Below are 23625 nucleotides of genomic sequence, written 5' to 3'. Positions count from 1 at the left end.
ACTTATGTTGCCTCCATGCACACAGAGAAGTACTAGACATAATCCTGCCTGGAGTAAACAGGAAGTATTGGATCTCCTGGGCCTGTGAGGAGAAGAGGCTGTGCAGGCACAGCTCTGGATCAGCTGTAGAAAGATGGACATCTATGGGCAGATTGCACAGGGGATGCAGGCAAAGGGCATGACAGGGATCAGAAGCAGTGCTGCATGACAGTGAAGGAACTTTGCCAGGGATACCACAAGGCAAGAGTGCCCAACGATAGATCTGGTCCTGCACTGCAGACCTAGCACTTCTACAACAAGCTACATATCATACTTGGCAGAGACCCAACCAGCACCCCACAGGTCACTGTGGATAGGTTGGAGAAGCCCGAGACAGAGACCCTTGCTGTGAACTGCGAGGAGGAGAAGGAAGAAAGATGCGGCAGAGGACTCCAGCCATGCCATGAGCTAAGACCTGTTTGAGACTCCTTCAGAATCTAGCCTGTCCCACCAGGAGAGTGTGGTTGAGCCTGATGAAGAGGAAGAAACTCAAATAAATGTGTGCATACGGTTTTCCTTATGTTTAAATTTAAAGATGGTACCTGATCCATTCCCAAGTTAACAAGACCAGAGTATCAACTTTTCATTGTTTTACTCATATGAGAAGAGGTAGTGGTACAAGAAACAGAGGCAGAGTTGGCATCTGCTTTTCATTTCCCTGTTAATGTTAGGCGGAGGGCCACGTGGAGCACTTTGTTTATGTGCACAGGGATGCCCCTTTTATCCTCCAGAGAGATCTCGATGAAACTTTCATGGAAATACTTTGCAATCCTCTCCCAAAAGTTTCTATGGATGGCTGCCTTATTTCTGTCTCCATGGTAGAACAGTTTCCCATGCCACTCTGTGATGAGTTTGACTGGCACCGTTGTAGTAAAGTGGCTAGTGGCATATAGGCCTGGGCAGCTTCTGGATGTCGGTAGCAGCTGTATTCTCTGTGCTTTTGTCACCCTCAGGAGTGAAAATATCAGCTAAAATCACCATTGCCTGGTGAAAACAATGCTAACATTCAGTGTCATTGCCTTATATTCAATGGAATAGGGATTTTATAGCTTTTATAGGTCAAAATTTTATAGCTTCATACAACAGAAAATCCTCCCCCCTTGCTCCTGGCCGGCCATACTCACCAGGGCTGCGGCTGGAGAACAATACTGTGCAGAGGCACTCCAAAACTGAAGTATCAATAAGCATTTCTTATTAAAAGTGTTTGGGAATAAGGGAAGGGAGTTTTGAAACTTATCTTTCTCTTTCCGTTGTGACTGTAAATTCAGTGGCCCACCTGTCTGGTTTTAGCAGCTTCTGGCAGGCTGCTTGCAGGGGTGCCCCTTCATGCTCAGAGAACGCCTGACCCTGATGAAGATGAGAAAGAAGAGGACAAGAGAGGCCATATTCTGAGAGATCCTCCAATCTACTGCTGCATCAGACTGAACAAAGGGCTTGGAGGGCCTCCCCAATAGGACCAAAAGGATGCAGAAGGAAAAAAGAGGGCAGAAGAAAGGCCCAGGAGTCCCAGCAGGACAAGGAGTGGGAAATGCACCAGGACATAATGGAGTCTTCTCAGGCAGCAAATCCAAATGGTGCAGACTCTTGTTGACCTACAGGCCCAAAAATTCCAGACTTTCCACCCTTTTCAGTTCTTGAAGAACTCCATGGTCACTGCTTATTACACATACTACATGACACCACCAGCATCCTTACACCCACTACTCCACGCAGGGGGACAGTGAGGAAAACCACAGTTGATGTACGTGTAGCCACAATAGATAACATTTATTTACTCATTTGGTCACATATTTATTTCCTTTTTAATTCTAAAATTTTCACCTTGTTAACTTATGTTTAAAATGTGTTTTAACATTGCCTGTGTGGTTTTTTGCGTGTTGATCTTCTGCATTGTTTTCCCACTCAGTGAAGTTTATTTTTGGAGAATCAAATTATCTTTATGAGTTCACAACAAATATTGTAGAATGCATAGCAGTAGTGAAAGCAAACAGTACTTTAAATGCACACCAATCATCACAGAATACATAGCTTTAGGAAAACAACCAGTTCTGTTTATAAATGTACTGGAAGCACACACAGTTTTTAGTGGCACGTGAAGTGCCAAGCTCAGAGAACACTCCAACCACTCTACTGCAACTGACAAAGTGTTCTTTCAAAGCCTCCCTCAACCGCATCGCTCCACGTTGGGCTCTTGTAATGTCCCTTGTGTCTGGATGGTCAAACTCGGCAGACAGCCACTCCACCTCCACCCTGGCATCAGCTTTTCCCCTTTTTCCTCACCGATATTATGCAGGACAACTATTATTATAGGCAGCTATAACCACTGGAATGTTTTTCTCACTGAGACCCAATCTAGTGAGCAAACAATGTCAGCATCCCTTCAATCTATCAAAACTATATTCAACTGTCGTTTTGTACCTACTGAGCTAGCAGCTGAATTTTTCCTTGGTGCTGTCAAGGCATAAGATTTCATGAGGCAGGGAGCAAAGAGTAGGCTGGGTCCCTCAGTCCCACTACTGACATTTCAGCATCACCAATGGTAGTTTGATGGATGTGAAAGAAAGTCCCTGCTTGCAGCTTTCTGAACAGTCTGTGTTCTAAAAGATGCAAATGTGATGGGTTGTAACAACTGGGTCAACGGGGGGCAAAAATGTCCCAAAAGGCATTGTGCCAAATGGTGGCATGTGGCATACTGATATATCTACCCATGGTGCACCACACTTGACATTGATACAAACACTCCTGGTGAGTACATGCAGCATTGACACAAGCAGCCAAGTATGCACATATTCAAGTGATATACAAACTTTGGCGGCTGTGTGGCAACAGAACTTGTATCAACCAAAGTTTGTAGTATAGACATGGCCTAAGTTTTACTGTGAGGCTGGGAGTGAAAACACGGCATGTTGTGGATACATTCACTTCACTTTTTAGTATTATTTGTTTTTGTTTTAATTTACAATGAGTAGAAGGTGTTCAATAAGACAGATTGTATACCTTGTCTCCATGATCATATATAGACATAACTGGGGGCAGGGAAGAGATATGGTAGTGTTCCCCCACCACAATCAGTTAGGAATTTGGGGAGCTGCCCTTAAATTTAAACAACATGAGAGGGTCTGATGGAGCTAGCTGACTCTACATATATGGTAGTTCCATGGTAGCAGATTCAGTTTATTAAAACACTGTAGTTCCCAACATGGTCAGCACAGTTGAATTTTGCAGCATAGACTGGACTGCAACTGTGACAGAACCCTATCAAAGTCCAAGGTAATCACGTGATTCAGTAACACAGTTAAAACATGACTTTGTTACATCTACATTGCAAGTCTGAACAATATATCAAGCATGTTGGAGGACCACCTTGTGGCTTTTCCAAGTTGAAGCACAAAGGGACAGAAACCGTGATAGGACCCTATTAAAGGGAGTCATTACAAGTAAAGAGTTTGCTTTAACTTTGAACTTTGTATCAGAATTTTAAGCATTATGTAAAGTTGTTTAGTTTTTATTTCTTTCACCCATTGTTAAGGCTAGGCTCTGTTTTATTACCCACCCATTTTCCATCACCTTTTTTATTTTATTGATTTCATTAGGAATGCTTGTGAAAATAACAAACTTTACAGACCCTTGTGTGGCCAACATAAATAGAAAATCATAGCTGCCACTCAATCACAGATTGTGATTTTAGTATTGGAATGATTTCCAGACTTTTTGGCACAGGGTGAAAATGATCAAGTCATCCTTGCCTTTTGGTGAATCTGTAATCTCAAGAACTTTGGGGGATTTTTTTTTGAATGTTTATTAGGGCTGGTGTCATGCTGCTCTGACTTCCTTACGCCAATTTGGATGGGGAAGAGAAGGCCAAGGGATGGGCTTTGATTATCTATTTTCAATAAAAGAATCAATCCTAATTCATATTTAAAGGAAGAACTGGAATGGGTTAAAAAATGTTGTGTTAAACCTACATATCAGTGCTGAATGAACCCACTGTCTAGGCTTAATTTAGGAATAGGTTTTAACTTTGTTTAGGGGGGGAAAAAATATTTTTCCCTGGATGAAAATTATCTGTGCTCCCAAGTTTGCTAAAAACACCCTGAGTGCATCATTACAAAGATGGAAAATAGTGTGCATAGACAGCACAGTGATGGGTGCACTGTGTGGAGAAAGAAATAAAATCAGTACTTGTATAAAACTTCCAGTATTAATGAGGTCACAGAACAATGCATTCTGAGGCACCTTTTGACACTCTGGAAATGCAGCAGACTTTTGTGGTGAGGGGATTACTTTTTCAATGAAAGGTAAGACTGAACACTTATTTCTGTGCTAACTGCCTCTACCATGCTGAAAACTGTGCAGTAGGGGCATTTGTCACAGAAGTCTAGATTAGCTCAAAATTCATCAAACCTCTGCAGTTCACCTTTAAAGGCCTGATCCTGTTTTCACTGAATTTAAATTAAAATTTTTCTATTGACTTCAATTGAAAGTGAAACCTGCTCGCCATGTTCCTGAAACAGTGCTGAATACAGTTTGTCCTGGTCTATGCCTGCAGTTCAGCTATATTCTGCAGAGGTCAGCTGCACCTGTTGCCAATACCTATTGACAACAACAGGTAAATTTTCCCAGCATAGACAAACCTAGAGAGCTACCTCAGCCCACCTTACTTTGTCAACTAACTCTGGCTGCACCTTCCTTATCTCTCGTCAGAACCCTCTACCTAGTTATCTTAGGTTTTAGAACTGCCCCCCATCACTGTAGCATCGGAGAGCCTTCCATGTAAAATCAACAGCAATAGCAAAGTCCCAAATGATTTTATGGACTCTCTGGTATTGCTTCCTTTTTGGAATAAAACTGCTTAGTGTAGGGTTTTTTATTTTTAAAATTTTTATTAATTTACTAATAATTCTATTATTAGCTTAAAAAAAAGGGGGAAAGGGGGGAATCACATCCAAAAGAAGCTTCAGGTTTGCAATTATTTTTGCTACAAGTGAAGACAAATGCTAAATTAGACACCAAACTCAAGTTTCTATCAAGCTGGCACTGTAGGCTTTGGTAACACAAAGCCTGAGCGCCTCTGATTTGAAGGGTTCTACTGAACGCTTTCCTTTGATCCTTCCGATTCAGGGAATTTAGCATATAATTCAAATGTGTACAGAGTTTTTGTAATTGGATTTTTTGGGAAACAGTAGCAATATTAGAATACAACACTGACCAATATACTTCCACCTTCTCTATGAGTTGACTTAAGCTATGAGACAGCAGGAGTGAGTTTTCCACATGTGATGTATGAAGGTCAGGAACTATCTAACCAAAAAATCATAATTATCCTTCTCCCAGAAAGAGATGTTCTTTTAGAAAATTAGACATTTAAAAAAGCAAATATTTAATCTAAGCATTTGTTATATTATTATTATTATTATTTATAGTACTCAGAAGCATGCTAGGCTTTCAGAATGTTACAACAGTTCAAGCAACATATGACTAAAGAACATTATTTAGTTGCACAACTCCTGTGAATAGTCTTTCTGAAATCTCAGCTGCAGTCAGTCAAACACATTCCTCAATCCACAAAAAAAAAGCTGTAAATTCTTTGAGATGTGATCCCTATCTGTATTTCACAGGTGGGTATGCATGCACACATGCGCCCGAGTCTGGAAATTCTTCAAAGCAGTGTCCATTGGCCCACATATGCATCATAGATCTCCTTGGGCTCCTGCTCAAAGATATAAGAGTCAGTGAGAGTTGGTATCTCTCTAGTTCCTCTTCTTACTGCAATCTCACAAGATCCAAAGCAGAGGAGATAGAGGGTGAGTAGTAGAATATAGATAGGGACCACACATCTCAAAGAACTTACAGTTACAATAAGTAACCTCCATTTCTTCTTTGAGTGATGGTCCCTATGTGTATTCCACATGTATATGATTGGCAAGAGTGCTCCGATTGGTGATAGGTGTGATGAAGCTTGTAGAAAAGATGTCTGAAATGCTGCAGAACCCACCATTGCATCCGCAGCCAAGGCATGAACTAAAGCACAGTGTGTCATGAAGATCTGGATAGAACTCCAGGTGGCTGCCTTACAGATGACATGCACTGGAATGTCATATAGGAATGCTGTGGAGGCAGCCTTTGCTCATGTGTAGTGAGCTGTGACTCTCCCAGGAGAAGGGATTTTTGCTACCTTGTAGCACTCAAGGATGCATCCTGAGACCCATTTAGAAAGCCTCTGGGATATGGCTTGACCATAAGATCTCTTCGTTGCAACAATCAAAAGTCTCAGTGATTTTCTAATGGGTTTGGTTCTCAGAACGTAGAATGTCAAGGCACACTGGACATTGAGGAAGTGAATTCTCCTGTCTTCAGTGGAAGCGTGGGGTTCCAGGAAGAATACAGGTAAATGTATACTTCGATTGATGTGAAACTCAGAAACAATCCTGGGGAGCAACTTGAGGTGTAGTCAGAAAGAAACCTTTTCTTTGTGAAAAACTGTGTAAAGGAGGGTCTGCCATGATTTCTTCAAACTCACTGACCCTTCTTGCTACAGTGATAGCCATTAAGAATGCCACTTCACGAATAGGTGGGTCATGGAACATGTTGCCATGGGTTCGAAAGGCTGACCTGTGCGTTTTGACAGGTGATGATTAAGGTTCCATTGACATGTAGGTTTGATTGCTGGTGGGAAGATCCTGATTAGGCCTTTCATAAATAGTACAGTAGCTGGATGAATAAAAATGGAACATTCTTCTACCAGAAGGAAGAAGGCACTAATCACTGCTAGGTGTATTTGCAACAACAGAAAGACCTGAGATCTCCAGGGAAAGGAGCTCGTTTAGGACAATTGGGATGCTTGCAGCACCTGGAAAATGTCGGTGGAGTTGTGTCCAGGCCGAAAGGCATCTCCATTTGCCCAGATGGCAGGTTCCAGTAGAATCTTCTTTACTTTGGTTAAGGATAGCCTGAATGAGGGCTGCTCAGCATGAGCGTTCTACTTCTGATGCCCATCCAAACACCAGGATGTGAGGTGGAGTGAATCCAGATTGGGGTGCTTGATTTTCCCCCGTCTCCTGGGTTAAGAAGTCTGGGAATGGGTGGATCCTGAGTGGGAGATGGACAGACATTGTTAGAAGTTCTATGAACCAGAACTGCTTGGGTGCTAGGAGAATGACCTTGGCTCAGTCTCGACATACCTTCCTTATGAGTTGTGGAAGCATAGGAACGGGAGGAAAGGCATATCTGAGATTGTTTGTCCAGGACAGCAGAAGAGCATCATCCTGGGAGCAACAATCCTTGGGTACCCTGGAGCAATATTGGAAGAGCTTTCTGTTCGTTTGGGATATAAAGAGGTACAGTGCGCACGGTGTGAAAAGAGATGCTGGTGACATTGTGGAGGCATGCTACACCAGAGTCCTGACTGGCTTCATATAGAACAGTTCCAGAGCATCGGCCTCCGTGACAACATCACACAGAGTGGAACAAATCCTGCCCTCACCTATCTGCCCTGTGTCACCCTACTGACTTTAATGGGGCTGCATGGACCATAGATCAGGGCAGATACTGGGTGAGAAAGAAGTATTGACCTTCACCCCCAGATGGGATATGGAAAAGAAACAGCACAAATTCCTTTTTTAGAAAAGCAGTAAAAATGGTTCTGAGTAAGATACTCATTGCTACAGTAGAACCTGGATTCCTAAACTCTCAGTACACTATTTGGAAGTACAAGAAGAATTTAGGAACACCTGCACAGTAAAGACCAAATCCTGTTCCCACTGAAGTAAGCCAGTGATAGAACTCTGAGGCAATATTTGTAGATAAGAAGTTCTTCTAACAGAAGCAGAACACATTAATTATATCCCTCAACCAAGTAATTAAAAATAAATTAAAAACATGCTTCACACACCTTGGGTGCGGTAATTATTAACCTGTCATTTCTGTAGTACATAATGCAAACTTGAAAGGAGAGCTATATCTTGTAATTTCCCAGTACACTGTGTATCTCCAGACAATTAGCTGGCACATGTTTCAAAAACGTTTTCTAAACTAGCAATAAAATGACATAGAGATGATTCACAGATTGCCTGGGGTTAAAGCTGATTTTTGGGGCCTTTTTGAACTGAAAGACTTGTTTTAATTAAAGAGGGCGAGGGACTCTGAACTGCTATCAGTCTCCTCTGCTGCAGATGAAGCACAGACCAGATCAGTTTCTTGTGATGAGGTCCAATAATACGTTGCCAACATTTGTACTTCTTTCCACCTAACAATGGGAATTTCATGGTATTTTCCCTAATCAAAATTAGCCAGCACTAGCCAGGATGGTCATCCAGACCCTTTCCATCCTTTACAGATAAAGGACATCAGTTAGGGAAATGCAACATAATAAAGGGGCATAAATAAATACAATTCACTAAGCTTAAAATTTTGTGTCTTTCCCTGTTCCCCCACTTCATTCTTTTTTTTTTTTGCTTCTTCCTGCTCATATTCTCTTTGTTCATCTCCATATCAGTTTATTTTTCTCATCTGTGCACTGCCTTCTATTTTATTACTGTCTCTCCTTTTCTTTCTTTGAAAAACTGCACCTTCTTTCTTCTCATTGTCTGTCTTTTATATTCACTCCCTTGTTCTCTATTGCTCATAGCTAGGGCCCTACCAAATTCATGGCTGTGAAAAACACGCCATGGACCATGAAATCTGGTTTCCCCCGTGAAATCTGGCTATTGTAGAGGAAACCAGATTTCACCAAGCTGGGCAGCTGGAGAGCAGCAGCTGCTGGCCAGGAGCCCCGTTCTGAAGGCAGCACCATCACCAGCACAAAAGTAGTGAGGGTGGCATGATACGGGGGGAGGTTATAACTTTTGGGGGTAGGGCAGAGCCGGCTTTACAGATGGGCGAGTGGGCAACTGTCTAGGGCACCGTGGTCAGGGAGGTGCCTTGGTCACTCCCACACACACAGCCAGCCCAATGCCCCTTTAATTCCTGCCCCAGGGGGAGGGCTGGGGGCCCCCAGTTGGGATCTCCTACTGTGCACTGGGCTCCATCTGCTAATCCCAGATGGGTTGGGGAGAGATAGGACTTCCATTTCGCCTGCATGGGCCACTCCTAGGGACAGGTGAGACCCACCTCCGAGATCTATCCCTGGCTGCAGAAAGCTCCGTGGCTGCTGACTGGGAACTCAGCTCTGAAGGCACGACCGCCACCAGCGGCCACGCAGAAGTAAGGGTAGCATGGTATGGTATTGCCACTTTACTTCTGTGCTGCTCCTGGTAGCAGCACTGCCATCAGAGTGCCTGGCCAGCAGCTGCCCAGTTCTGAAGGCAGCAGTATAGAAGTAAGGGTGACCATACCGCAACCTCCTATAATAGCCTTGCAAACCCCGCCCCCCCCCTCGCCAACACCATTTTAGGTCGAGACACCCTCCACTCCCCCATTACAACACCATGAAATTTCAGATTTAAATATCTGAAACTGTGACATTTACTATTTTTTAAATCCTATTACCATGAAATTTACCAAAATGGACCATGAATTTGGTAGGGCCCTAATACAGTATTTTGCTCTTTTCTGTGTTACATCAGCTCCTCCCACTGAGTTCCCTATTCTTGACTGTGAAACAGTTAACAACGTTGACATTTGAGTCACCATCATTGGGATTCAGAGTTATCATCCAACCGATGATACTTACTCTTCCCATCCCTATTGCTTCTGCCCGCTTCTTTCCAGATTTAGTAAAACAACCACACATCAGGTTAAATTTCGAAGGTTTTCGTTGCACTGTCATAATTGTTAGAAAGTTAATTTCAGGGAAAAGCTTTTTGGTTCTGCACATATTGATTGGTTTTGGTTCAATCCTATCCCTCCAATTAAAGTTGAAAAGCAGAGAAGCGATTAGGAAACGAATTACAAAAGTTGCTAAACCTGCACATATAGGAAAAACAGACTTTTAGCGACAAGGTCTGCCATGCAGTGCAAGGAGCAGATTGTTGCTCAAAGATTAGTGTTTGCCACTTTCTGAAACGAATGCGGTTTTTGACAGCAATGAACTAGGAAATAACTCAACAAAAAGGAAAATTAGGTGACCGTCCTGACATACTCATTTATTCCAAACTGGATCAATTTTAGACTGCCATTTTAAAATCCTGTGAAGGGTATTTATTGTCTGTGACAGTTCCTTGAAAACAAGACTGAAAATCTGTCACAGCAGTCTTTTCGGGAACAAAAGCATAGCTTTATTGAAATGCTGCCTTTTCTCAAACACTGTAAGAGCAGACATTTAAAAGTTATTCTAGACATACTATATGAATGCCAAAAAAAGTCACCCTCTTAACATATTCAACTAAATCTTCACTAACAACAGGAAGAAGCAGAAAAACCTGAACCTTTCTCTTCCTGAAAAACTAGCTTTTCCCTAAGAGTTCAATCTATAAGCCAACACCATAAATTAAACAAACAGGGTTTCCCTGCCTAACATGGAAACAGAGAAGGGAAATTCAATACTTAAGAAGTTACTAATCCTGAATCACCTTGTTTTCTTTACTAGGATTATAAAACCCAAAGGGCCCATTTACCCAAGAACAACTATTTCAGGGGCACAGCAGTCCCTCCAGAGTTAAGATATGGTTCTGTATTGCAGCACAGATAAACCGAACCATCTTTTAACTTACTCTTCGAGCTATCTTACAGCCTCAGACACAGCTGGGCTGTAACTGTTACAGATTGGGAAGTAGGTGGTTTGGCCTAGTAGTTAGAGCAAGAGTCAGGTATAGTAGGCGGAGCAGGCATTCAGGTTGGGGAGTAAAGCCTAGGGTCAGCACTAGCATCAACTGCAGATTATCAGAGCCTGGGGCCAAGACAGAGTCACAGCCAGGAATCGAAGTTGATGGTCGGAGCTGGGATCAGATACCAAATGCCATAGCCAAAGGTCAAGTCGGAGTCAGAAGCCAGAGTCAGAGCCAGGACTGGTAACTGATCGTTGGAAGTGAGGCGTAAATTCAGGAACAGGAGGAAAGCAGGAACATGGTGGGAACAAGAATGAACAGAGGGGTGAGGTAAAAGCCAGGAATGGAGCAGGAACCAGGAACAGTGTTGAGTGCAGGAGGCAGGCACAAGTAGGGACCAATGCAGCCACAACAGGAAATGATCTAGTTGCTCAGACAACTTCTAGTGCTGCTTCTGGCTTAAATAACATAGTTGAACCAACTGGTGGAGCCAAGCAATCATCCAATCAGGGCTCCCAAGGGTGGTGCCTTGATTGAGGTTGTAGTCAGACTAGCTTCTTGGCCCACGAAGTTTCAGCAGACATTGGATGGATGCCAGGATGCAACGGCTATCTGGAAACTAATGAGCCTGGGTTCAAAACTTGGCACATATCAGTAACATGAATTGCTGATCATTGAAACATTGTTAACTTTCATCTGTACTGCATGACAGAACATAACAATTGCCATACTGGATCAGGTCCAAGGTTCATCTAGTCCAGTATCCTGTCATTGACATTGGCCAGTACAAAATGCTTCAGAGTAAGGTACAAGAACTCTGCAGCAGGCAGATATGGAATAATCTGCTCCCCACATTAGGTATCATCCTGACCTTTAATAGTTTGATAGAAGCAAGAGGTTTAATATCCCTGTCAAAAATGTTATCATCCATTAATTATAATTACTCTGGATATTCTAAATATCTCCTGTCTGTATGTTCCATTCTATGCATCCGAAGAAGTGAGCTGTAGCCCATGAAAGCTTATGCTGAAATAAATTTGTTAGTCTCTAAGGTGCCACAAATACTCCTGTTCTTTTTGTGGATATTCTTGTTATCCATATAAATGTCCAGTCCCTTTTTGAATCTTGCTAAATTCTTGGCTTCAGTGATTTCTACAGTCTAATTACAGCGTGTACAGGAAAAAAAAATCTTTTATTCAGTTTTCAATTTGCCACCTTTTAATTTCATTGACTGTCCCCTTGTTCTTGAGTTACAAAAAGAGACCAGAAGTTCCTGAGCTATTTTATCTATACCATTCATTATTTTATATACTTTTATCATATCCCCTCTTATCCATCTCCCTTCTACGGTAAACAATCCCAGTCTTTTCAATGTCTTCGTATGAACCATGTTTTAACTGTCAGAGGAACAGTGTTGTAACCAAGTCCCCAGACATTACTGTTTCCATTAGTGTACATGGCCTAATAGCTGTTGTTATACAATTTGCAAAAAGAACACCAAGTTCTCAAGAAAACTTATGGTGCATACTAATAACATTTGGATGTTTGCCTTTTTGCAGATCTCTCCTGAGCACTTACGATTTATACGAATAACTAGACCTTTGCAGAAGTGCTATACCAGGGGTCGGCAACCTCTGGCACGCAGCTCGCCAGGGTAAGCACCCAGGCGGGTCAGGCCAGTTTGTTTACCTGCCGTGTCGGCAGGTTTGGCCGATCGTGGCTCACCGTCCCAGGCCAATATGGGAGGTGGGAAGCTGCGGCCAGGACATCCCTTGGCCTGTGGCACTTCCCACTGCCCCCATTGGCCTGCGACGACGAACCGCGGCCAGGGGGAGCTGCAATCGGCCGAACCTGCCAACGCAGCAAGTAAACAAACTGGTCCAGCCCGCCAGAGTGCTTACCCTGGCGAGCCGCGTGCCAGAGGTTGCCAACCCCTGTGCTATACAGAGTTAACGTATCAATCCTCCTTTTCATGGAGATGGACTGGATGATACAATACACCTTTTACGTCCCTAACATTTGAGTCTGTATCAAAAGGATAGCAAGTAGGCGAAGTCCAAGGCACACATGCGGTGTTGACCAAAAGCTTCCATTCACCAATTCTACCCTTTGTTCTCAATCCCAGATTCTTCAGCACTTCTTGTTTATTCTGTATGTTCTTACTGTTCCCTATGTGTAGGGCCCTACCTAATTCATGGCCATCTAAAATGCGTCACGGACCATGAAATCTGGTCTCCACCATGAAATCTGGTCTTTTGTGTACTTTTACCATATATTATACAAATTTCACCAGAGTTTCTCAAACTGGGGATCCTGACCCAAAAGGGGGTTATGGGAGATTACAAGGTTATCATAGGGGGGGTCGAATTGCCTAACTTCTGTGGTGCCTTCAGAGCTGGGTGGCCAGAGAATGGTGGCTGATGGCCAGGCACCCAGTGCTGAAGGCATCACTCTGCCAGCAGCAGCGCAGAAGTAACGGTGGTAATACCATACCATTTCACCCTTACTTCTGCACTGCTGCCTTAAGAGCTGGGCAGTCAGAGAGTGGTGGCTCCTGGCTGAGGACCCAGCTATGAAGGTAGCAGCACAGAAGTGATGGTGTCAATACCATACCATGCCATCCTTACTTCTGCGTTGCTGCTGGTGGCGGCTCTGCCTTCAGAGCTGGGCTCCCAGCCAGCAGCCACCACTCTGTGGTTGCCCAGCTCTGAAGGCAGTGCCGCCGCCAGCAGCAGCGCAGAAGTAAGGCTGGCAATACCAGGACCTCCATACAATAACCTTGCGCCCTCCTGCCACCATCTCCTTTTGGATCAGGACCCCTACAGTTACAACACAGTGAAATTTCAGATTTAAATATCTGAAATCATGAAATGTATTATTTTTAAAATCCTATGACTGTGAAATTGACCAAAATGGACCGTAAATTTGGTAGGGTCCTACCTTTGTGATACTTGGCACCAATTAGTAAGCACTTCAAATACTTCACCTTTGTGCTTCCCTTTATAGGATGTCATTTCACAGAACATGATCAGCTCCAGGAGGCCTGGTGAAGTGAGTTATGTAAAAATGAAAAGGTGTAAGGATTTGCAGTTACTTTTCCTATAGCACAGAGAAGCTAAGCTGCATATATCAGAGCCACAGATTGTAAATTGAAGAATCTTCCCATCAGCACTGTCACCATTTTTGGTGACTTCATTCTCTCTGATTGGTTTCAATTTGTTAACAATTTATCTGCCTATTATCTCTCAATTTAGGTCCAGTCTTGTTTGTATGTCACACATCTCAGGCAATGTAAGTTCGCAAACTTATACAACTTTATTGCAGCAGGTGCACAGTAGCACATACTAGAGTTAAGGTTTCAAGAGAGTTTCCAGTATCACCTTCCATTTTGGAAAGAATGTAAAAGACTAGTTGTTATAGGGAAAAATTTGTGAACCAGATACAGCTGTGCCAGTATCACAACTTATTAATGGGTCACAAATTACAATTAAACACTGAAATTCCAAGACGTGAGCTGGATCTTGAGGGGGAGTTATGAAAGTAAAATCACAAGCATAGTGATCTTTTCTACAGATTAGAAAGAACTTTGTGCAGGCCAGTAGTTAGATTTGTAAGACTGAAACTGACGGTTTAAAAGATATCAATATTTTAGCTCTCTCAACTGGCCTACGCATACATCTGCACAGTGTCACCCTCTCTGTCTGATATTAAGTGGCTTTTTCCTCTCATCCATTTTGTGGTTGAAAAAAGTCCCAGAAGGTACTTTTATTTTTTGTGGAAAGGTGCCATCTAAACTAGAAAGATGACCATTATTGCAGGCATTGGCATGATGCAACCAGAGGGCATTTCAAAGTTCTTTAAACTTCAACTTCCACTGAGACATCCTACATTCAAATAAACTTGGAGTTATGAAAAAACTCCACAGCCCAGACATACTACCTCTATTAAAGCTACTACAGCTTAAGGGTCAATTTAATTCTGATCTAAGTAGTACTGTATTGGAATCAAAGCAAACAGATCAGTGAATTTATCATTAACTCACAGTATAAAGTCAGATTGCAATATGCAAGAGACATTTATTACACAACTTTCCCTCTTTGCTATTCATTTTGGTTGTCCATGCATCCAATGTTTAATATGTAGATCACAAAGACTCCCTCTAAAAATAAATTCTCCATCACAAAAAACATCGTTCTTTTTATGGTTTGGCATTGCCCCTGGCTGTAAATACTCCTGAAAAATTAAGTAAGCAGAATCAAAGAATTATCAGTTTATAACATCTAGCATATCTAGATAACATACTATCATGACTAGTAGTTTTTAAAAATGGAGTTCTATTTTTATTGAAAAAGGAAAACTAATTACTGTAAAAGATAAACTGGTTCATAGGAAACTTTACATCTTTGGAAAAACTTGATTACATACCAAGTATTGTTCTCTCATTTACATGGGAAGCATTTCTTACTCATTTTGTGAATATACTGGTAAGAGTTTTCCAATCCTTTACATAAATAAATGCATTAACAAAGATTATACAAGATGTATGCAATTCTCCTTATGTTCATGCAGAAAACTGATAGACTTGCTGTATATCATTGACATGCATATTAGGGAACAGAGAAAAAGAAATATGATCCTCTTTGCCTAGAGAGAAGTAAATGGATGCAAGTTTTGGTACAAAGGGATCATATGAAATGGAAGAATAGCTAAGAGATTTCTTAGGATATTACTGTGCAGTCACAACCAGGTCCCTCTGCACCCCATGCATACCAAGCGCTAGTATGTGAAAAAAGGAGCTGAGGCTTTCACCATGGATGGCTGGGGCCAGGATTAAGATAATATCCACTATAAGTAACATATCATCCTTTCAAAACAGCATCAGATCTGACACAAATTCCATCACAAGTTAACGCTGACTGCATATCAGCATTATTTAGTATAGGCCAGTGCATCTTAGAGCATTTCTCAAATGTGGCCACCATAGCTGGGCTCTGATGGCCGGGAGGACTAAGTAGAGACTCCTCCCTATCCCTCTTGCTCCTGGATGCACCACCCTGGTGTTGATTGCTGGGGCCAGCAGCAGGGGATGGGCCCTGCTCCCCTCTGGAGTCACCTGGGACACAACACTGTAGGAGCAGGCAGCCAGTGAGTTACCCATCTTCCCAGAGGTGATGGGGCTCAGGCTTTGGGCTTCAGCTCTGGGGTGGTGGGGCAGCAGACTCTCACCACAGGGCTTTGGGTGCCAGCCCTGGGCTCTGGCTGCGCAGTGGCAGGCCCCACGCGCTGGCCACATGGCTTTAGGCTCCATCCCTGGACCCCATCCTCTGGCTGTGGGGCTTTGGGCTCTGGCCGTGGGGCTTCAGGCTCTGGCCTGCCACTGCCTCCCCCAACCCTCCATCCAGGGCTTAATTTGTCAGGCTTGCCATGGGTGATTAAGTCTGCTGTGAAAAGTGATACTTGTATGTTTGTTAATATCACTTTTCACAACAGAGTTACTAGCTAGCAATAAATAAATTACAATAATTTGGACTATGTAAATGCATATTTATTTGGTTTCCTAAAGCTAGTTAAGTAAAGTATGAGAGCAGCCACAAGGAAGAGTTGGTGGCCACACTCTGAGGCCTCCAAAAAATTTGTCCTGAGAACCCAAATCCCATTCCTCTATTGTGCAATGCTACTGGTTCACACTACTACACTACCAATAACATTTGCAGCTATTGTCTATGCCTGGAAATCCTTTCCAAGGACCTGAAAGTCTGAGCACCACTGGCAGAGGAGGAGCCCACTGGTAGAGGAGTTTGATGGATTTTCCCTTTCCCCTATTCATTTTTCCAGGGAAGGAAGATTTTCCATTTTCCCATAACAACATAGCTCAGAATACTGAAAGAGTAATACCCAAGTGAAAGACACCTAGAAATATGTACAGTTTGAGAAGTATTTTGCATTAGCCATTTAGATCACATGAATGCTAATTCAGCAGCTAATGAGTAGCATTCAATTTTAGAAAACATATTTGCCTCATTACTGATAATTTTAGGTGTGGGGAAAGGGGTAGGGAGGGAGCATGTGAAAATTGTGAGAAATGCAACCAAATTACTGAAGTGAAAAGTTGCTGGGATGGAAAGCAGAAATCCCCCCTGCTACAGCAACTATGCTTCTAAAAAGTCCTTCAGGGATGCCCAACCAACAGAAAAGTCTTTTAGTCTATGATGTCTGAAAGTCTGAAGCTGAACTAAAAATATACGTGTCAACCACAAACTAAAATATCAAAAAAAAAAAAAGACAAATCTTTAACGCCTTCCTTTTAAAGCTACATCTCCTGGACATTTAGTTCCCTCAGCTTCTGCTCCCTCACTGAGGCAAAAATCACTTAGCTCAAAAAGGCTTTGAAACATGGAAAAGTTACCTATTTTGTAACTCTTGAATTATGGTCTCCATTCACTTCCCAGTGAACAGAGGTCAACATAACAAAAAAGTCACTTCCACAACTGGCACCTTGAGGGCAATTTCAGCAAACTGCCTAAGGACTGCACAGGCACAGAAACTGAGGTACTGTTTGCAAACAAAAGCTATACTGCATTAACTAGACCAACAAAATCAAAGCAATACAACCTCTTCTAGCTTGGACACTGTTACATTGGTATAAAAACATTTTATCCTGGTATAGCAATTCCCATAATGGAAGTGGTATAAGCTATTCCCATATAAGGCACTTTTATACCAGTATAAAGTGTCCATGCTAGGGGTTGTACTGGTATAGCTATTTTGGTTAAAAAAAATACATACCCTTAACCAACATAATTATATCACTACAAAAACTATGTGTAGGCCAAGCTTAAACTACTCATTCTATACTGCTTGTTCTATGGAGAAAAGACAGCAGTCTTTAGAACGGTCAGTGTGGAATCTTTCAGGAATATGAGGTTCCCATTTAAATTATTTTAAAACATTAAAATGCTGCTGTAAAGACAAGAACAATGGGTGACTAGGTAAAGAAATAATCAGGATTATACGAGGATATAAATACCACAGAACTGTTTACCTTCTTCATAAAATGAGTTGACAAGAGAATAATTCAGGTTGCTGTATCAAATATATATCAGAATGATCTGGGAATTTTTCTGAAAGGGTGGGAGGGAGGTCAAAATCTTTGAGAACTTTATGCCTTTTTGTTCTGTGTTTGTACAGTGCCTAACACAAGGGGTCCTAGTCCTAGAAGCTACGGTAATACAAATAATAATAATAGTTCCTATTGTTCCTTTAATTGCAAGCAGAATGGACAAAAATCAGGTGGATCTGAAACAGGAATGGTGCCACCTTGACAGCACTGTTCCCTTCTTTCTCTTGCTCTAAAATCCCCTCTGCAGAGGAATGGGCTCTGAATATCTTGAGGAGATGGGAAATGGGAATAGCTATCCTCCGTGGTCTTGTTCCCCCACCAAACCTGTAAGATTCTAGCAGGTAAATACTGACTCTATTGGTGCTAACTTGGCCCTTTCTCTCCTGTACACAGTGAAACTCTTCTCAGGAAGGATTTCAGGAACAGTGGAGGACACCCTAGTAGCACAACTCCTGAAGAAGTTGTGCTGTCAAGGGGCAGGGAGGAGGAAGGAGCCAGAGCAAAGGCACAGGGAAAGTAGTGAAGGTAGGCTTGGCTGCTGTTGATCTCAGGATTCTCTGGTTTGAGGAGCAGAACCTCTGATTATTTCCAAGGGGGAGGACAGGGGGGAGGATGGAGAGGAGAGAGACAGACAGACAGACAGACATACTGGGCTAACCATGCCCCAGCCCCTACCCCCACAAAAAAAAAAGGGAAAGAAACTCACTGAGTGGACGCTGATGGAGTTTCTTGTCCCAGATGCAGAAGGGGGAAGATACAGAACAAATGTGAATAAATTTCTAACCACAGTGAATAAATTTCTGTACTGTGCCCTTATCTGACTTTTGACTTAATGACTGAGAGGGTGGTAGCTCTTTGTATCAACCCAGCATTTGTTTTAGATGTTGCAAGGCCACATTTGACAACTTTTTTGTCACAGGACATTCCTATTTTTATAGAACCTACTTCCATCACATTCTAGAAACATGATCAGTTCAGCATAAAATAATATGAGATAGTTCGTGAGTGGGAGGATGGAATCTGGACACAGGAAAAGGGGAGAAGGGCAGGCAAGTGAAGTGTGTGGGTACATGCCTGTCTGAGATAATGTCTCGTGTCACCAGTAACAAAACTTCTTTTGAGTTTCTAAAAATAATAGATGATAATTCCTTAACACAGAAAGTCCTGCTCCTAACACAGAGTAACTCATTGGACCTTATTTTGACAGAGAAAAAAAAGTTAACCACTGACTTAAGAATAAGCAGCTGTCTAGGTACCAGCGATCATGATCTAGTTACATTTACTTTGTGCAAAAAGAAGATGGCATTAACCAGTAATATGTATATTTGGAACTTCAAAAGGGCCAATTTTCCAAAGCTTAAAGCAATTGCCAGCATAATTAACTGGGATATAAATTTAAATTTGAAAGTGTTAAATAAAATTGGGAATTTTGTTCAAGGACACTCTACTGGAGGCACAAAAAGCCACAATTCCAGAGACATGAAAAAGTTATGCTTGGCAAGAAGAAATACTGGTTAAAAGGATGCAGCAATAAAATGTTAAAAAAACAATATATAAGGATAAAAAATGTAGACGTAAATGAATATAAGTTCCAAGTTAAAAAATGTAGGTGACTGATGAGGGAAACCAAATGATCAATGAAATATGAATGGCTAATATGGCGAAAGACAGTACAAAGGCATTTTTAATCACACTAAGAACAACAACAAATAATCCTAGGTCAGATATAGGTCCATTGCTAAATGTAGATGGTAAAATCATAAATAGTGATATAGAAAAGGCAAAAATGTTCAATAGATATTTCTGTCATGTATTTGGAATGCAGCATAAAAATGTACCCATCCCACAGGATGATGTGGATGGAATAGAAAGTTTACCATCTGTAACAAAGAATGATGTGAGGCAGCATCTACTAAAATTAAATATTTTCAAGTAAACAGGCCTGGATAACTTACATCCAATAGTCTGAAAGGAACTAAAGAGCTCTCTGTAACCACTAATGTCAATTTGTAACAAATCTTGGAAAACGAGAGAAATTTCAAAGAATTGAAGGACTGCTCGTGTATTTCCAATATTTCAAAAGGGTAAATGGGATGACTCATGGAGCTATAGACAAGTTAACCTAACATCAGGCCCAGGCAAAAGAATACAATGGTCAATGTAGGACATAAACAAAGAATTAGAAGCTAAAAAAATAATTAATTCCAAACAGCATGAAATGTAGATCTTGTTAGACAAACCTGTTGTCTTTTTTTGACAAGATTACAGGGCTCGTTGATAAAGGCAACTGTTGATAGAGTATATTTGGATTTCTTAAAAGGCATCTGACTTAGTACCACATAACACTTTGATTAAAATTGTATAATATAAATTAAGAGAGCACAAGTCAGATGGATTAAAAACTGGCTCAGACAGATCCCAAAGTGTAGTTGTTATTGGGAAGATATCAAAGAGTGGGGCTGTTTCTAGCAGGTCCTTGTCCAACACTATATTTAATATATTTATCAATGATCTAGACAGTAATATAAAATCTTTGCTAGTAAATTTGCAGATGACACCAAGATTGGTGGAGTAATAAATAATAATGACAGGTTACTGTTACAGTGATCTGAATCACCTGATTAAATTGTCACATTCCAACAAAATGTATTTTAATATAGCCAAATGATAGGTAATATACCCGAGAACCAAGAATATAAGTTATACCTACAGGATGGGAGATTCTTCTTGGAAAGTAGTGACTCACAGAAAGATTTAGGGTCATCATAGATAATCACCTCAACATAAGTTGTCAGTGCAGTGCTGTGGCAACAAGGCGTAATATGACCCCTGCATGTATAAAAAGGGGAACATTGAGTAGAAGTAGGGACGTGATCTTATAGACTCATAGACTCTAGGACAGGAAGGGACCTCGAGAGGTCATCGAGTCCAGTCCCCTGCCCTCATGGCAGGACCAAATACTGTCTAGACCATCCCTAATAGACATTTATCTAACCTACTCTTAAATATCTCCAGAGATGGAGATTCCACAACTTCCCTAGGCAATCTATTCCAGTGTTTAACTACCCTGACAGTTAGGAACTTTTTCCTAATGTCCAACCTAAATCTCCCTTGCTGCAGTTTAAGCCCATCTTGCCTCTGTGAACATCATTAGTAAGACCAATACAAGAATACTGTGTCCAGTTCTTGTGTGCACACTTAAAGAAGGATTTGGGAATGATGGAGAGAGTTCTATTAACAGAAGGCCACAAAAATGATTCAGGGACTGGAAAACAAACCTTATGATGTAAGATATCAAGAGATCAATTTACTCAGCTTATCAAAGAGAAGATTGAGAGGTGACTTGATCACAGTGTATAAGCACTTACACATGGAAGAGAGATCTGATAGCAGGTGGGTTTTCAACCTTGTAGACAAAGTCATAACAAGATCCAATGGTTGGAAGTTCAAGTTAGACAAATTCAACCTTGAAGTAATACGCAATTTCCTAGTGGTGAAGGTAACTGAACACTGAAATGGCTTACCAGGGAGGTGGTGGACTCAACCATGTCTTTACAATGAGATTCAGTATCTTTTAAAAGCTATGCCTTCTGGGGGAAAAAATCTACAGCCTGTGTGGAGGAGGTTGTGATGGATGGTCACTGTGGTCCTTCCTGGCCTTGGAGTCTGAGAGTACCTCTGATCATCCCATCCTCAGCATACCACGGGGAGAGGAGAACTGGTGGCATTGCCCTCAGTATGCTCAATACACTTGAAGCTCTGTATTAAGACAATGAATATAGTCAAATCTCACACTTCAGGGTTTCAGCTGGTCACCAGCAGGGTTCAGGAAAATTTTTTCTCTGATGCACAATTGGCCAAATGTATTCTGGGTTGTTGTTGTTGTGCGGTGTGTGGATTTCTGTTTTTGTTTTGTCACCTTTCTCTGAAGCATCAGAGATTGGCCACAGCTGGAGATGGGACACCAGACAGGGTGGACTAATGCTCAGAGGTGGTACAGAGAACCCTCTTTCTAGATGCCTGGTTGATGTATCTTACTCAGATGTTCAGGGTCAAAATGATCACCAGTTTTGGGGCCAGGAAGGAATTCTCTGCCAGGTCACACTGACAGGGTCCTTGGGGAGTGGTCTGACTTCCTCTGTAGCATGGGGCAAGGATTACCTGCTAGAATCATCTGGGTATATTTCACCTACTCAATTCCCTGCCATTGCAGGGGCCTCAGGCATTGGTGGCACCTCCATCTCACCTGTTCTCTCCCTGTGGCACACAACAGCTTAGTTTCCCGAGGTCTGAAATGTTTTAATCTGACTAAAGTTACTGGGCTCAATATAGGGGTATCCAGGTGAAATTAATGGCCTGTGACATAGAGGATGTCAGACGGCATGATCCAAGGGAAGATGTAGTCCTGGCTAGAAGTAAACCAAAATAGGTGTTGTTAGAATAACAGCACTAGGTATTAGCTAACCAAGTAAGGACATTTCTAGCCTGAGAGGATGGTACAGGAACACACAAGTTTTCTCAAGTAACTATGTAAACAAATTTCTGACAGATGGTACAAGGACACTCAAACCCTTAATAAGTTAAGGATGGAATGACAGGATAATGGACAAGGATGTTTTGTTCAAACTAACAGGTACAGGGAGGATAGTTAACATATGGAATGGAATATGTAAGTTGTTTGTATCAATGGATAAAAGGAGGATGGAAGGAGGGCTTCTTTATACCAGCCCAGAGGACAGCATTGTTAGAATACAGATATTCAGGCCTGCCTGTAAAAGCCTGTACTTTAAGCACTTAGATGTATTTTTTTTAAATCAATTAGCTAATTCTAGAGGCATAAAAACAAAGAATCAAAATCCATCCGCCTGTCTTTGGGCCTTCTCTCACTAGGATAGTTAAGGCCTTGTTCTTTCTTAGATTAAGGTCTTTGGCTAAGCAGCAGGGGCAGCCACAAGGGAGGAAGCATATGGTCACATCCTCACATTCCAAAACATTCAAAACATTGAAATAAGGTAGTATTGGGCTGTTAGGAAGATGATCCTGTCCTGATAGTGCCCATCACCACCAGATAAAGAAACAGATCTTAAGATGGTTAAAGAAAACTTAGTTTGACAGCATCCTGTCCGGCAAGAAATCATTTATTCATGGTTGTGGTTGTGAAACCCTCATTTCTATATTGTTTTATCTTGAGGGCCCACATTTTTCTATTGTTAATCTCTGTCTGGTTCTCTAATTGTTAATCTGCCTGGTGTATAATTAATTTTGCAAGATGTAAGTTAATTAGGGTAGTGGGATATAATTGGTTAGAGAATTATGTTATAATATGTTAGGATTGATTAGTTAAATTGCAATAAAATGATTGGTTAGTGTATAGCTGAGAATATTACTATACAAACTGGGGTCAAACAGGAAGTGGGGGGAAGGGAAATTGGAATCATGTTTGCTAAGGTGGGGGGGAACGGAACAGGGAACGGGGAACAGGGACAAAGGCTAGACTCTGCGGCGTCAGAGCTAGGAAGTGGGACATGGGGTAAACACTTTGCGGCGTCAGAGCTGAGAAGTGGGACACAGAGTAAATGCTCTGAGGCATCAGAGCTGGGATCGGAACACTGAGGAACAGATTCTATCGGCATATAGGGATAACTGACTGGTGTGAAGGGCTTTGGAATATGCTTGCTTGGAAACTAACATATAAACATTGCACTGTCTGCACTTCGGACTTCTGGTCTTCTGTTTTCTGTCTACATGACAAGAACCAGGGGA

General features: G+C 41.8%; 1 protein-coding gene across 10 annotated transcripts in view; it reads right to left on the bottom strand.

The window, feature by feature from the left end:
• Positions 1-23625, bottom strand: part of PRORP (protein only RNase P catalytic subunit) — an 87601-nt gene that overhangs the window by 20859 nt on the left and 43117 nt on the right. The window contains exon 6 of one of the 10 annotated variants that reach the window (XM_050953902.1): positions 21454-21621. The exons of the other annotated variants lie outside the window; for them this stretch is intronic. Within the exon in view, the coding sequence (XP_050809859.1) occupies positions 21556-21621 (66 nt within the window). The 3' untranslated portion in view covers positions 21454-21555. Of the gene's footprint in view, positions 1-21453; positions 21622-23625 lie in introns of those variants that run through there. 10 annotated transcript variants of the gene reach the window in all.

This window comes from Gopherus flavomarginatus, chromosome 5 (genome assembly GCF_025201925.1).
Source record: "Gopherus flavomarginatus isolate rGopFla2 chromosome 5, rGopFla2.mat.asm, whole genome shotgun sequence".
Taxonomy (NCBI): Eukaryota; Metazoa; Chordata; order Testudines; family Testudinidae; genus Gopherus; species Gopherus flavomarginatus.
Note: the sequence above shows the minus strand (reverse complement) of the source record. Positions and strands in the feature narration are given on the sequence as shown.